At 34.6% G+C, this 14472-nt stretch overlaps 1 protein-coding gene across 2 annotated transcripts in view; it reads left to right on the top strand.

The window, feature by feature from the left end:
* The window catches only part of CDC40 (cell division cycle 40), a 54301-nt gene that overhangs the window by 18733 nt on the left and 21096 nt on the right, over positions 1–14472 (top strand). For both annotated transcript variants that reach the window (XM_061206891.1, XM_061206890.1), the window contains exons 3-4: positions 5970–6099; positions 12663–12746. In XM_061206891.1, coding sequence (XP_061062874.1) covers positions 5970–6099; positions 12663–12746 — 214 coding nt within the window. The remainder of the gene's footprint in view (positions 1–5969; positions 6100–12662; positions 12747–14472) is intronic.

Genomic DNA, 14472 nt, shown 5'->3' with positions numbered 1-14472 from the left:
ACTAAAAAGAGGTACCATAGTGACGTGGTCACTGCTCAAAAATAGTCACAGGGTTTATTGCTTGCTCTGAGTCAGACATCTTATGGATTCTTTTTTCTGATGGTGATAAATGGTGATGGAAGCATTAAAAAAGCTGAAGAAGAAGAAAAAAAAAAGCAGAAATAGTGAAAATTGTCCATTTAGGAAAGTCTTTGTAGAAAAGATTAGATTTCTAGGTATTTAGCCTTTAAAAAGGAGAAAAGAATGCTTGATTGACAAGATACAGATAGCAGAAAAAGGTCATTATAAGAAATAATAATATGGTTTCAGTAGCAGGATCTTTAAGGGCACTTTTAAAGATAGAGATGAGGAGCTATATCTTATTGCACCCTGGTGGAGAAAGAAGTACTTTTTAATATTTTTCATTTTTTAGCATATAGTCATTGTCTTTTTTTTTGATAAAGCTATTTCATGTAATTTTTGCCTGCTTAGGTTTCCATAGTCACTTAAAATATGGCAATGGAAATGTATAGCACAGCCAAGGATGTCAGTGCTAGTGCTCTAGCTGTTCTCCTAAGTGTACAATAAGCAAAAAACTCATTCTCATGCCCTGAGACTGGTACATTTTTTATTTTATTCCATTATTTCCTAAATCCTTATAACCTGTTGAATTATAGGCTGTTTTATATCCCTTGGCACCATTTTAGCACTGGCGCGCTGCATGATTTTTTTTTAATGTAAAGTACTTCAATTTAAGCCACTAACTTTAGAAAATGAGAAAATTTGGAAGTGGCATGGTGTATGACATTCCTGTGTCAGTGTATTTTCTATGAAGCCTGTTTTTCTTAAATTTTTAGATCCTATGCATAACTAATGTATTGCTGTATGATTAGTTTTCAAAACTTTCAAGAAAAATTCAAAAGGTCAAAAAATTTTGGGTGCTATTGATGAGGCAGTAGGTTTATCATTCTCGTTTGGGGATTATCAGTCCTTTAATTTTCTGTTCTTTTTTTTTCCCGGTGTTAGGGTACCTCACATTAAATATATCAACTAGTTTATGTTAGGAACATTTCAGTGCTTATTGTCAACAATTTAAGGAAAGAGTGATGGGACTGAAAAGTGAAGAAAAATTACAATTTTTCAAAGGAATTGTCTGTGACATAATAAATTATCAACTTTGAACTTTATGACTAGGGTCTGTATAACTTGGCAAAGTCTGGAAGGGTATTACCAGGAACTTTGCTAGATGAAATTCAAGTTCTCATATTTTGAGAATCCATCATTAGAGACAAGATTTAATCCTTCTTCTCAAGCTAGTGTTTACCAGAGAGGACATGCTAAGTGTTTTTTAAAAAAAAGAGATGGAGACCAGACTATTTCCTATAGTGCCTCTAAAGCACCAGTCAAGTTTAAGGAGAGATTGCATCTTGTTATAAAGATAAAAGTTCCATGAAAGTATTTGTAACTGGCAAATTTTTTTTTTTTTTTTAAAGAGATGACTCCCCTGTTCTTTATTTTTATTTATTTATTTATTTATTTAAATTTATTTATTTATTTATTTTTGGCTGTGTTGGGTCTTCGTTTCTGTGCGAGGGCTTTCTCTAGTTGCAGCGAGCGGGGGCCACTCTTCATCACGGTGCGCGGGCCTCTCACTATCGCGGCCTCTTGTTGCGGAGCACAGGCTCCAGACGCATAGGCTCAGTAGTTGTGGCTCACGGGCCCAGTTGCTCTGCGGCATGTGGGATCTTCCCAGACCAGGGCTCGAACCCGTGTCCCCTGCATTGGCAGGCAGATTCTCAACCACTGCGCCACCAGGGAAGCCCGGCAAATGTTTTTTGAAATAAGCGATACAATCCAGGTTAAGAACATGAGATGTGGGGCTAAACAGACCACTTATTAGCTCTTATGTGACCTTAGATTATCTTAGTTTTTTCACAGGTAAAATGAAGATAATTTTTACTTTACCAAATTATAAGGATAAATGAGATAATATGCGATGTGCTTAGGAAACTGTCTGGCACAGAATAAGCATTTAATAAATTATAGCTTTTATTGTTATTTATGTTAATATTATTGGCATTGATGGCTAGACAGGCCTTTATGAGGAAAGATTCCAGACAGAGGGGAACAGCATGAGCCAAATCATAAAATCTAAAGAACAGTAGTGTTTTAGTCATTATCAGTAGGGGAGAACGGGATAAAGCTAGACTAGTACTTTGTACAATCGGTATTGCACAGGCTCTAGGGGCCAAGGTAAAGTTTGGTCTTGATTTAACAGATGAATTTTTAGGAAGATTAATTTTAAAGGTTTGCATGATGGAAAAGACCAAGGATGGAGACTAATAAAATAAAACTACCATTTATTACACTATGCCAGGTACCACACTGAGGGATTTGTATACCTTATCTCCTTTAGCCCTCACTACAACCCTATGAAGTAAGTACTTTTATCCCTATTTTATAGTGAGGAATTCAACTGTCAGATTATACTGCCAGCAAGTGCCATATTTGAGGCTTTGAGTCCAGATCATTCTTAACAATCACTCCATAACTATAAGACCATTTAGAAGGTGCAGTTTTGACTTTATTAGTTCAGTTAACTAACAAATTGGCTATTCTATGTTATAAATTACTGTTTCCCTCCCAACCAAGGACTTTTCCTAGTTGATCTACCTAGTTATCCAGATAAGCTTTCTCAAATTACAGAAGGAACCTGAAGACATAATAGCCATTGTTTTAGTCCAGTGATTTTCTTCATTTCACTCAATCCTTTTGGATCCGCTTAGAGAAAAGTCTGTTTGTTAGCTTCTCTAGACTCGTATAAAGCCCATAAGCCTCAGAGAGAATTTCAGACTCCTTAAAATAATATTACTTTTAGGAATAGAAAAAATATAAAATTTTAGAGGGGGAAAATGCCAGTTACTGTTTAAAATCTGGCCTGTAAGGGCTGCTATAAATGTTAATGTTAGAATGGACTTTAGAAGTCATATAGATCAGCTCTTTTATTTTATAGATGAGGGAACTGAGGCACAGGGTCATAGAACCACTAATAAAATATACTATCGTAATAATTAAACTGTGCTTATGTCTTACAAGATTGAGGTATTCTGCCAATAAAATTGAATTGTGGTGATCTTTTCCAAAATTATAGAAAATAATAATCAATATGCTCTTCTCGCCTTAAAATTTGTTTATAAATGTTTTATACATTGATTACTGCAATGAATATTAATGGAAAACTTAATACAGCAACCTGAGTATATGATTATTTGTTCAATAACTTGGGTTTTTTTTCCTATATGTGAATTCATGGTTATGATTTCATATAGTCAATTTTTAGTTATATGAATTTTCTTAATTCCTGTGATGTTATAATATACTGCTAAGGCATCAACCCTCAAGTACTCTGCCTGCTGAAGACTTGAGAACCACTGCCTTATAATACATGGATCTCTTAGATTTATCAACTAATGTCTTAAAATAAAAATGCTTTTCTCCCAAGTTTATAAATAAATCACTACTTCACTGAGATGAAAGATGTAAGGTTACTTACCTCAGAAACATTTTCTTTTTTGGTACAATGTCAGAATTAATACTTAAATATGTATATTTTATATGGGAGATTTACAATTGTAATTGACTGTGGTGTACTTCAATATTATCTTAGCTAAAAACTATTAAATACTCATACCTAATTAACTTGAATATGTATTTTTAAAAATCACGTGAATACAAACTTATGCTTAGACTTAACTACCAAAAGTTGAAAAGAAGCTTTTAGAAATCAGTTTTGTGTATTTTTAAATATGCATTGTTTTGTTTTTTTAATGGTTAACCCAGAATTAAGAGTTGTACATTCACACAGACCAGGAACATCTGAGAGAGTAATTGGTAAGAGCTGAGTCCTGCTGAATAACATTCTCTGCCTTCCTCTGTTGATATGTAATGTCTTTGAGGTCAGCTCCTATAGCTGCCAGTAACCAGAAAGCTAAGGTGAGCCAGAAGTAGATGAGCCTACCCCAGGCAGCTTCCTATATCAGTGGAAGATTTTTTTGTTGTCTCAGCTTAAATATGTATAAAATATAAGCACGTTTAAATTTTTAGACAGTGTTAGGAAGAGTACCACAAGATATACTTTGCTGTAATATATGGATCTATATTCTTATAGAAATCAAAGTTCTTAACACTGAGAATTTTTCTTTAAAAGTTGGAGGCAGTTTGATATGTATGACCTGTAGAAGAATTATTCCCTTTTTGTAAAATGTTAATAAAATTAGAATATGGAAATTGTACTTCCCTTTTTTAAATTGGAAATTATAAGCATAACGATTGGTAATTTATTATATGTGATAGGAGTAACAATATAGGCAATGGGAATTTTTATCATTTTGGAATTTTTTACCCCCAGAAATATCGCATGCTGCTTTGCAGATGTTAACTGACTGTAGCAATTAGATCATCTAGTCAACTTAAGTCATTTTATTATCTTTAATTTTATGGATGTTTTTGTTTTTGTAATAAATTTCATGACTGAATGAAGTTAACTGTAACTTCCAGCATTCAGCAATCTAGATTTTTTTCCCCTACATTTCCACCCGTCAGCTCAGGAAGAACTAATATGGGCTATAAAGTCTTGCCCTGTCCTTTATTATAATTTAGAATAAATAGTAATAAAAGCTTTATATATGAATTAGATATCTTAAGATTGAATCATTTTAAACCTAGAAATGGAAGCTGTCAGTAGAAAGTAATATTATAGTAATTTATTTTCTTCTAAAGCAGAAAAAATTATAAGGCAAATTAACGTTTAAATTCAGATTTTTATGCATAGCATAATGTTGATATGTAGAGAAGACAACATTCTGGTTAAGGAAAGATCAATAATTTATATTTATGGCTCTGGAAGTGTATCATGGAAAAGGTGGTTTCAAATGGTGACCTAAGATGTTCTAATGTCAAAATATTTATTATGACAGTCGACCTTCCAGAATTCAAATAAAAATATCCTGTCTAGTTCCACTGTTTCCAAAGTGGGAAGTTCATTTTATTCTTTATTTTTAAAACTGGAAAGTAAAGAGTTGGATCTTCCCGATACCTTTTCTAATAGCATTAGTGACTTGAGGCAGGCAAGGTATGTCATCTTGACCTTTTTCTCCACTTCTAACATGAGAAAGAGAATACCTCTTTAACTTTCCAGAATTTTTGTACAGATCAAATTAAATAACATTTGGAAAGCCATTCTGGAAACTCAAAACATTGTAAACATATAGATAATAATGGCACTATTTTGTGTACGATTTTCATAGTGTGACTTTTCAGAGTGGAGAAGTTTTATTTACATTTGTAATGTCTTTTCCTAGGGACTTTTTCAAGCAGTTTACTTTTATTGTCTATTTCCTATTTTCTGCCCCCAGTGAGACTCTGATTAATCTTTCCTTCATTAGTGCTTTCTATATGCCAGGCACTATGGAAAGTATTGAGGGTTCTAAGTCTCCACCTTTGAGGAACTCATAATCTAGTAGCAGAGAAACATGTGTTTTTTAAATTACATCATGGTACCATTCCAAGAATCCCCGGAATCATCGTTTAGACAAAACTATAGTGTGTCTCAATTATCTAGAGCAACACTGTCAAATAGAACTTCCTGCAATAATGAAAATGTAGTAGCCAGTAATTGTATGTGGCTGTTGAGCTCTTGAAATGTGGCTGGTATGACTGAGGAACTGAATATTTTAATTAATTTAAATTTCAGTAGCCACACATAGGCTTGGGTGAGCTGGTTCCTCTCCAGTCCTAGTGGCTGCCAAACAGTGCTAACCAGCCATTGTCCAGTTGTACTAAACCATGTGAGGTGAGCATGTTCCCAAATAGGTTAATGGGCCCCTGATGATTTAGAGTTAAAAATACATTGTGTAATAATTCTACTCATTCTAGCTTTATACACTGAGAATTTGGTGGTTTTTGTTTGTTTTTTTCTTATAACATTGTAGTTTGGACCAGAAAATCCCTTCAGAACACAGCAAATGGCTGCCCCTAGAAATATGCTTTCTGGATATGCTGAACCAGCCCATATCAATGATTTTATGTTTGAACAGCAAAGAAGAACTTTTGCCACATACGGTAAGGTGATACGTGAGTTTCAAGTTAAACCTTATTAGAAGTGGTGTGTGTGTGTGTGTGTGTGTGTGTGTGAGTGTGTGTGTGTGCGCGCACGCAATTATCGACTTTTTCTGGCTTTTTAAATTTATTAACCTGGATTCCTTAAAAGGGTAGTATGTTTTCTTATACACATCTATAAATATTTATACAAATGGGAAGGTGCACTAATATTTTTAGCTGTCATTCTAAATCTGCTCTGATTTCTGAGTACTAGAAATATTCTGTGGTCTTAAAAACAGAACGTTCTCTGTTGTACTTTTTAATGAACGCTTGTTATTGAATGACTGTTGCATGTAGACTGCTGTTGAAATTGGTAAATAACAGGATAGTGTTAAGAGGTATATTTTTATCTTCTTATGCACTAGTTGACTTTACTCTCTTTCTCAAATTTTATCTCTGAAAAGTTTTCTGTTGATTACTGAGGGATATCAGGAAATGGAATGGCCACAAATTCATTGTGTAAAATAATTATATCCTATCAGTGGTGGGATTTGAGAAAGTTAATGTGCATACAAGGCTGGGAATCCCCTCTACAAGAAGATGGTCTTTATAATAATGTCCTTGCTGATGGTTCCACAGATCATAGGTCTGGTCACTTATATCAGCTTTGTCCATATTTGGTAGTGCCTTTTCTTTCTGTTCCCATAATCTACATTTGTAGGTTGACAGACACACTGATCACCTTCTGCTTTGAAGAGCTTTTTGGTAGGGTGGGTGAGCAAAGTAACAGAATGTTTTTATGCCTGTTGTAGTGATCTTTATGAATTAATTACTTATGCTGATGTTCTCTTCCCCAAAGAGTAACTGAAAAAGAAAACTTTGAACTTTTTTAACAAGAGATTTAATAATCACATTTTTAGACATCAGCAACATTGTCTCTCTTATTTTCATTAGTTTTCTTTGCAGTTAAAATTCTAATACCTCCTCCTTTTATTTCTTATAGAATTTTTTTAAAGTTCTAAACAGATTTTTCTGTCCTGTCTACCATTAACTTCCATTACTATAAGACAGCACCCCAAAAAAAGTTGAGAAAGCAGTATCATGTGAAATGTTATGTATTCGGTGATGCTTTTTAATAGCAATTGTTTTCACTAAAAAATAACATAAACAAATTTTAAACATTTAGGAAAGAGAAGAAAAAGGTTACCTATAATCCCACTATACTAAAATATCTACTTTTAGTAGATATTTTATTCCTCCAAGTCTTTTTTATTATACATATTTGTATTACAGAGCTATAATCCTTCTAAACTGAAAATTTTGCAACTTTTTAATTCAATATTCTATCATAAGCATTTTTCAATGTTACTTTATAATCTCAAAGCTTATTATTTTTAAGTGCTATGTAATATCCACTGATGGGTTTATATTACAATTTACATAATTATTCTAATGTTAGAAAATTACTTTTTTCTAGTTTTTAGTGAGCGATGCAAACTGATTCATCGTGAATTAGTTTAGAGGTTTAGTACAGATAGTCTTAGTTATTTATCCACAATATGTTCTTGGAAACTGGTTGTAAAATGATTGACATATATTAAATTATATTTCACCGTGGCAAGGTTATAATTGACTTAACAGGTGCCAAAAGTCATAGCAAAGACTTTATACCTCTGAAATCTCCTAAAAGAGTTGTGACACTTCCAGTCCAATAAAATGGTTATAAATGCATTGTACCCACTGCTTGTATAAGGGATCCCATGTAAATCTAAAGTATATGTGCATTACATAAAAATCAATTCTATTGCATCATGAATTTATTATATCCTAGCCTATAATAAAACAGACTTTTAAAGACTCTGCATGGGTTTTTTTAGACTTTAGAAGGAAGGGCCTTAAGCAATAATTTGGGTAGCTTAAATCTTTAAAACAAAATAAAACAGGTGAAAAAAAATTCAAATTAAGTTCATACAGATACCTACTTTTCTTGAACTGTCCTATAGCACTGAAAGCTATTCAGTTGGCTTTAGACCCAGGTTCAGAAACGGCTTATTTGAAAAAAAAATAGCTGGTATTTTTTGCCTCTTCCATTAAGAGGGGGTGGACTAGGACAGAGATTGAACTATTTAGTGAGTTAAAGACATAAAAAAGGAATGTGGGGTATACTGTGTTAGGTGGCCTGGAATAAAAGGAGTAGCCACTTGCAAATTAAGTAATGTATGTTCTGTCTCCCTTATGAGAATCTTAGAACTGAGAACCATTTATCTGAACTTAAATTAATAAACAAGTTAACCAACCTCAGGTTTAGCAGTCTTTTTTTCTTTACCCCCAAGTACTAAGCAAGTATAGCTTCTGTTAATTTAAAAGTCTGATTTTCTCATAGAAAGTTCTTGTCTAGCTTCTGATAGTAATTCCTATCTGAGTTTTTCCTCCCACTCTTACACATGGAATGTAAAGCTATGAGACCTTTCTGTTACCTTCTCTGATTTGCAAAGTACCAGGGAGCAAACCTTCCTTATATCTTGTATAAGACACAGGACATGTCTCTCTTACCTACGAGACATGAAGGAGATGGCACAGGAATTCAGCTTTTTTTTAATTAATTAATTTATTTTATTTATTTATTATTTTTGGCTGCGTTGGGTCTTCGTTGCCGCGCACGGGCTTTCTCTAGTTGCGGCGAGCGGGGGCTTCTCATTGTGGTGGCTTCTCTTGTTGCGGAGCACGGGCTCTAGGCACGTGGGCTTCAGCAGTTGTGGCACACGGGCTCAGTAGTTGTGGCTCGCGGGCTCTAGAGTGCAGGCTCAGTAGTTGTAGTGCACGGGCTTAGTTGCTCCGCGGCATGTGGGATCTTCCTGGACCAGGGATTGAACCCATGTCCCCTGCATTGGCAGGCGGGTTCTTAACCACTGTACCACCAGGGAAGTCCAGGAATTCATCTTTACCTAAGTCTCATATTTATCACTCTATAACTCTGCTGGGATATAGAACAAACATTGATCCTACTTTTCTAACCATTTTTAAATGGTTATAGCAGTATTATAATCTAAGTGTATTATTTTACTTAGTTTATCACAGCCACCTCTATTCCTTAATCTGTGAAGATAGTCTCCTTTACTGTATCATCCCATTTACTTATGCTACAGTTTTGCTTTTAGCTCCCATTTATCATGTTTGTCCTGAGTTCTTAGTCTCTCAATGGTTTGTGTGAATTCTTTTGTCCTGTTCTCCTCCCTTTTTGTCTTGGGTTTCTGGCCTGTTCCCTTAGTGGTCTTACTTGGGGCTTCTCAGTGCGGTTTCTCCCCTTTGTCCTCCTTTTGCTCATGATTTTCTCTACACCAGTCTATGAAAGTGGAAAATTTTAAATAGACACGTTTAAGCTGATTCACTTCATTGTACAGCAGAAACTAACACAACATCGTAAAGCAAGTATACTCCAACAAAAAAAAATTTTTTAATTAATAAACACCTTTAGTTTCACCACACTCATTATTAACTGAGTTTTAACTTCAATATTAACTCTTTATTAAACCCCTTTATTAACATTTTTAAATGATTTTTTAAAATACCCTGCTGAATGAAGATGTCATAATTTATGTAAAAATTCTTGTATCATTTAGATTGCAAGTTGGTTCTAGTTTTCATTATTTAAAATGTGGTGATGTATATTTTAAGCTGCAGTAAAATGCTTTTTAAAATGTGGTAGTGAATTTGTTTGTGCATAAAACTTTATGGGTTTTTTTTCGTTACTAAGATGAATCTCCAGAAGTGGATCTAAGAATGTAAATGTTTTTAAAACTTTTGTTATATATTGTCAAATTGTTTTCCAAAAGAATTCTCCCAACTTTTACTGCCACCACCATGTATAAAAATCCTACTTCTCCTTACTCAAGATCCATATGATTGTTTTTCCTTTGTTTATTTGATAGTCAAAATATTGTATTTCTTTATTTTAACTTTATCCTTTTGGATTACTAGTGAGGTTTGAAGGTTTTTTCATATATTTGTAATCATTCTTTTGCAAATTGTTTACAGTCTCTTCTCATTTACCTATTGAGACATTAATATTACTAATCTTAAGAATCTAACAATAAAACTAATATTATTAGAGCCATTTCAAGTAAAACTACAAAGAAAGAAAGTAAACATTGGGACTTCCCTCGCGGTCCAGTGGTAAAGAATCTGCCTTCCAATGCAGGGGACACAGGTTCAATCCCTGGTCAGGGAACTGAGATCCCACATGCCGCAGGGCAACTAAGCCCATGTGCTACTACTACTGAGCTCGCACACCTCAACAAGAGACCCCGCATGCCACAAACTACAGAGCCCACGTGCTCTGGAGCCCCCGCGCCACAACTACAGAGCCCACGTGCCCTGCAGCCCACACGCCACAACTGGAAAGAAGCCTGCGCGCTACAATGAAGAGCCAGCACGCTGCAATGAAAGATCCTGTGTACTGCAACTAAGACCCGACGCAGCCAAAAAAATAAAGAAAATAAATTTAAAAATTAAAAAAAAGAAGTAAACAGTAATTCTATTAAAAAGATAAAATGGAAAATAAGCTTCAGAAAAATAGATAAGAATATTTCAGAACTTAAATATAGATATATTCACTTATTTGAGACATAGGTTGGTAGAAAACTAATTGGACTAAAATTCTGTAGTGTTAGACTTATATCTTGTTCTGTTGCTGGCTAACTTCTAGTAAGACATTTATCAATAGATAAATATTTAACATCCCTTATTAGTAAAGGGAAAATACTATTATCCCCTAATTACCTGGGTGGGAGGCAGTAGTGGTAATGGTGACAGTGGCAGTAAAGATTTTACCGCAGAGGGTGTGGAGAAGGAGGAGAACATAAGTTCCTTTCGTCAGAAGAAGAGGAAATTCCAGGCCAGATGAGCTGGCAATTGGTGCTTACACAGAGACCATAAGAAGAACCAGAGATCTCCCTTCCCTCTCTGCCTCCTACATCATCTCCCTAAACACATAATGCAATGCCATTTGTGTAGACATATATCTCCTTCAAGGCAGAATTACATTTTAGATAAATTTTTATGGTTGAGATGGGGATTTTTAACTTAGGGTATGTTGGTTTAAATTTTACATGAGCCTTATGAACTCTCATTTTAGAAAAATAATTTATAGAACACTAAACACTATTCTCTGTGTCAAAGAGATGAAAGATAAAATAACTCATGGGATTTGAACCTGTGACTTCAGAGGTTGCAAAGCTGCTTTCTGCCATCAAGCTCTCTCCTCAGGCCAAGAACATATTTTAATACCAAAAAAAAAAAACTATATGCAAATGAGCTAATACCTAGGTGGTTGGTTCAGTGTTAGCGTATCATGAGGGTGAGTTGAGCATCTACGTGCTTAGCTTGTTTGAAAAGTATGTTTGATGACAAATCTTTTTCTTTTTCCCAAAAGAAGTTCCCTTTAATCTTCAGCTGGAAAATTAAAATGTAAATAAATAAATAAGAAAATCTAATTGTTAACTATATTCACTAGAATGTACCATTAAAAAAAAACGCACAAGTACTCTTATGTAGTATTTCATGATTGTTCACATGGGTTGTAGGCCATAGACTGATTTAATGATCTAGCTCTCTTTTGTGAATATACTGGATTATTACTAAAACTGATTTTACCAAACATTTATCATACTAGCACCCCCAGTTGAAGAAAAACTGATTTGAGTTAATATAGACTTTCTTTCCTGAAGTTCCCATAGACCACTGAAGACTACATTTATATGTAGCTATACACTCTAGCTGAAGGAGTATATAAATATGCTAGTAGATATCCTTACTGCTCTTACCAAAGAAATATAAATAATGATTTATGAAGTAGAAATATACTGTTTTTAAATTGGGAGGGAAGACTATCTTTACTGAGAATAGCATTTCCAAAATAATAGCTAAATTTTATGTAATTCTTCTTACCCTATTTCTTTTTTATATAAAAGTTTATATAACTTGATAAACTAAACCATGCATTATCTGCTACCAAAAATAAAAAGATTTCTAAACTCCTGAATGTATGATATATGTATATTTTTAAGCTCTTAGAAAATTTAAGACTAAAGTTTGATATTTTGGCCTAACGGGCTCTTAGTAATGTAATGTCAATATGCTAGATTCATCTGTTCTACTGAAATCATTCATTGTCCAGCCTGAGATTTGGGTTAATGATTCTAAATAGAAACATAGCTCATGAAAGAAGGATTAGTCCTCAGAGTAACAGTGGACAGTTGAATGTGATAAAGTGATAACTCTTTTGGAGATAAGCTCAGAGAGATCCAACACAATGAAAGGCCTTTGAAATTATTTTGCACAAGCAACTTTACAATCGAAAATTTGGTTTGCTTGTGATAGAATTATTGGTGTGTACATCCTGATGATAAAGGAAGCTGTAATACTTTCAGAACATAAGGAAGAAATAAAGTCACAAGAAAAACAAAAAAAGAGACCATTTTCAGCATCTGGGAAGGAAAATGTAAAATGAGTAAATGTGTATAGAATTAAAATGAATTGTAAATGGAAAAAAATGGAGTCAGTAATTTGTACTTTTCTCCTTTCAGGTTATGCGTTGGACCCTTCATTAGATAACCATCAAGTGTCTACTAAGTATATTGGTTCTGTAGAAGAAGCGGAAAAAAATCAAGGTAATTTATTTGAAATATCAATATTTAATATCAAATATATATACCTATACTTATTGTTTGTAGATTGACTTTGGACAGTAGGGAAAAACTAGTATGTAATTTATCTCTTGATTTTTTTTTTTTTTTTTTTTTTTAAGTTGAGACAATAGTGGGATATAGTTTAGAGCAATGTATAGAACTATTAGTTTGGAGCTTGCTTTTGCCACTTACTAGGTGTGCAGCCTTGTAAGGAAGATAGTTGTACCTGTAGCGGTGGGGTTGGGGGGTGGGGGGTGATTTCTTGGCACAGTTCCAGTCCTGTAGAAATCATTCAAGAAATGAAAACTAATGTATATATGATTTTAGCAGTTTATTTCTCAACACTAATGTCAAGCTCCATTTTAACAGAGCAGAAAAAAATTTCATCGTGCATGTCTGTGGAGATTGTCTTTCAAGGGTTGCTTTGAAGTCTGAGTTTGAATATGTGTTTTAAAACATATGTTTATACTTGTATTCATTTTGTACTTATTTTAAGACAAAGCATCATACTCTAAATGCTAACTTGCCACAAAGCTCATCAGCCCCTTGGAATCTTATCCATAAAATGTTCGATAGAAAAAGAGTATGCTGTTTGTACGAGGGCACCTAGTAACTCTAGAGCCTACATCAGGGGTCCCCAACACCCGGGCCACAGACAGGTACTGGTACGTGGCCTGTTAGGAACCGGGCTGCACAGCAGGAGGTGAGCAGTAGGTGAATGAGCAAAGCTTCATCTGTATTTACAGTCGCTCCCCATCACTTGCATTACCGTCTGAGCTCCGCCTCCTATCAGATCAGTGGTGGCGTTAGATTCTCACAGGAGCACGAACCCTACTGTGAACTATGCATGCGAGGGATCTAGGTTGTGCGCTGCTTATGAGAATCTAATACCTGATGATCTGAGGTGGAGCTGAGGCGGTGATGCTAGTGCTGGGGAGCAGCTGCAAATACACATTATCATTAGCAGAGAGGTTTGACTTCACAGAGACCATAATAAATCAACTGCTTGCAGACTCATATCAAAACCCTATCAGTGGGTGGCAAGTGAAAACAAGCTCAGGGCTCCCACTGATTCAGCATTATGGTGAGTTGCATAATTATTTCATTATATATTACAATGTAATAATAATAGAAATAAAGTGCACAGTAAATGTAATGCACTTGAATCATCCCAAAACCTTCCCCACCCTCCCATCCTCGGTCCATGGAAAAATTTTCTTCCACAAACCAGTCCCTGGTGCCAAAAAGGCTGGGGACCGCTGGCCTATATGATCAAGCTACCTTTGGTTTATGAGCTAGATTGTTGTTAAAATAGGATTTTAACAACCTTTTGTTATAACACAGCTTAAAGGAAACTGATTTGAATTAATATAGGTACGCTTTTCTCTTTGTTAGACCTCTACAAGCTACATCTTTATGTAGCTAGATTCTCAGTTAACAGTTAAATTGTGACTATGACTCCCGTAAACCTTTCTTTTTCCAGTTTAATGACTACACACAGCATGCCACCTCCTACTGATCAAATGAGAATCCCAACCAGAAACGTCCTCTTTCCTCTTTTCTTCTTACTGTTAAGATTTATGGTATTAGAGGTCAAGTTTAGATTGAGATCACCTGGAAGAAGTACCAGATTCTTGTGAAACCTTCTTTAATTTATATTGTTGCATTACAATACAGCGAAGCAAGTGAAGCAAGGAAAAGTTATTAA

This window comes from Eubalaena glacialis, chromosome 12, assembly GCF_028564815.1.
Source record: "Eubalaena glacialis isolate mEubGla1 chromosome 12, mEubGla1.1.hap2.+ XY, whole genome shotgun sequence".
In the NCBI taxonomy this organism is placed as follows: domain Eukaryota; kingdom Metazoa; phylum Chordata; class Mammalia; order Artiodactyla; family Balaenidae; genus Eubalaena; species Eubalaena glacialis.
This window is presented reverse-complemented; position numbering and strand designations above follow the sequence as displayed.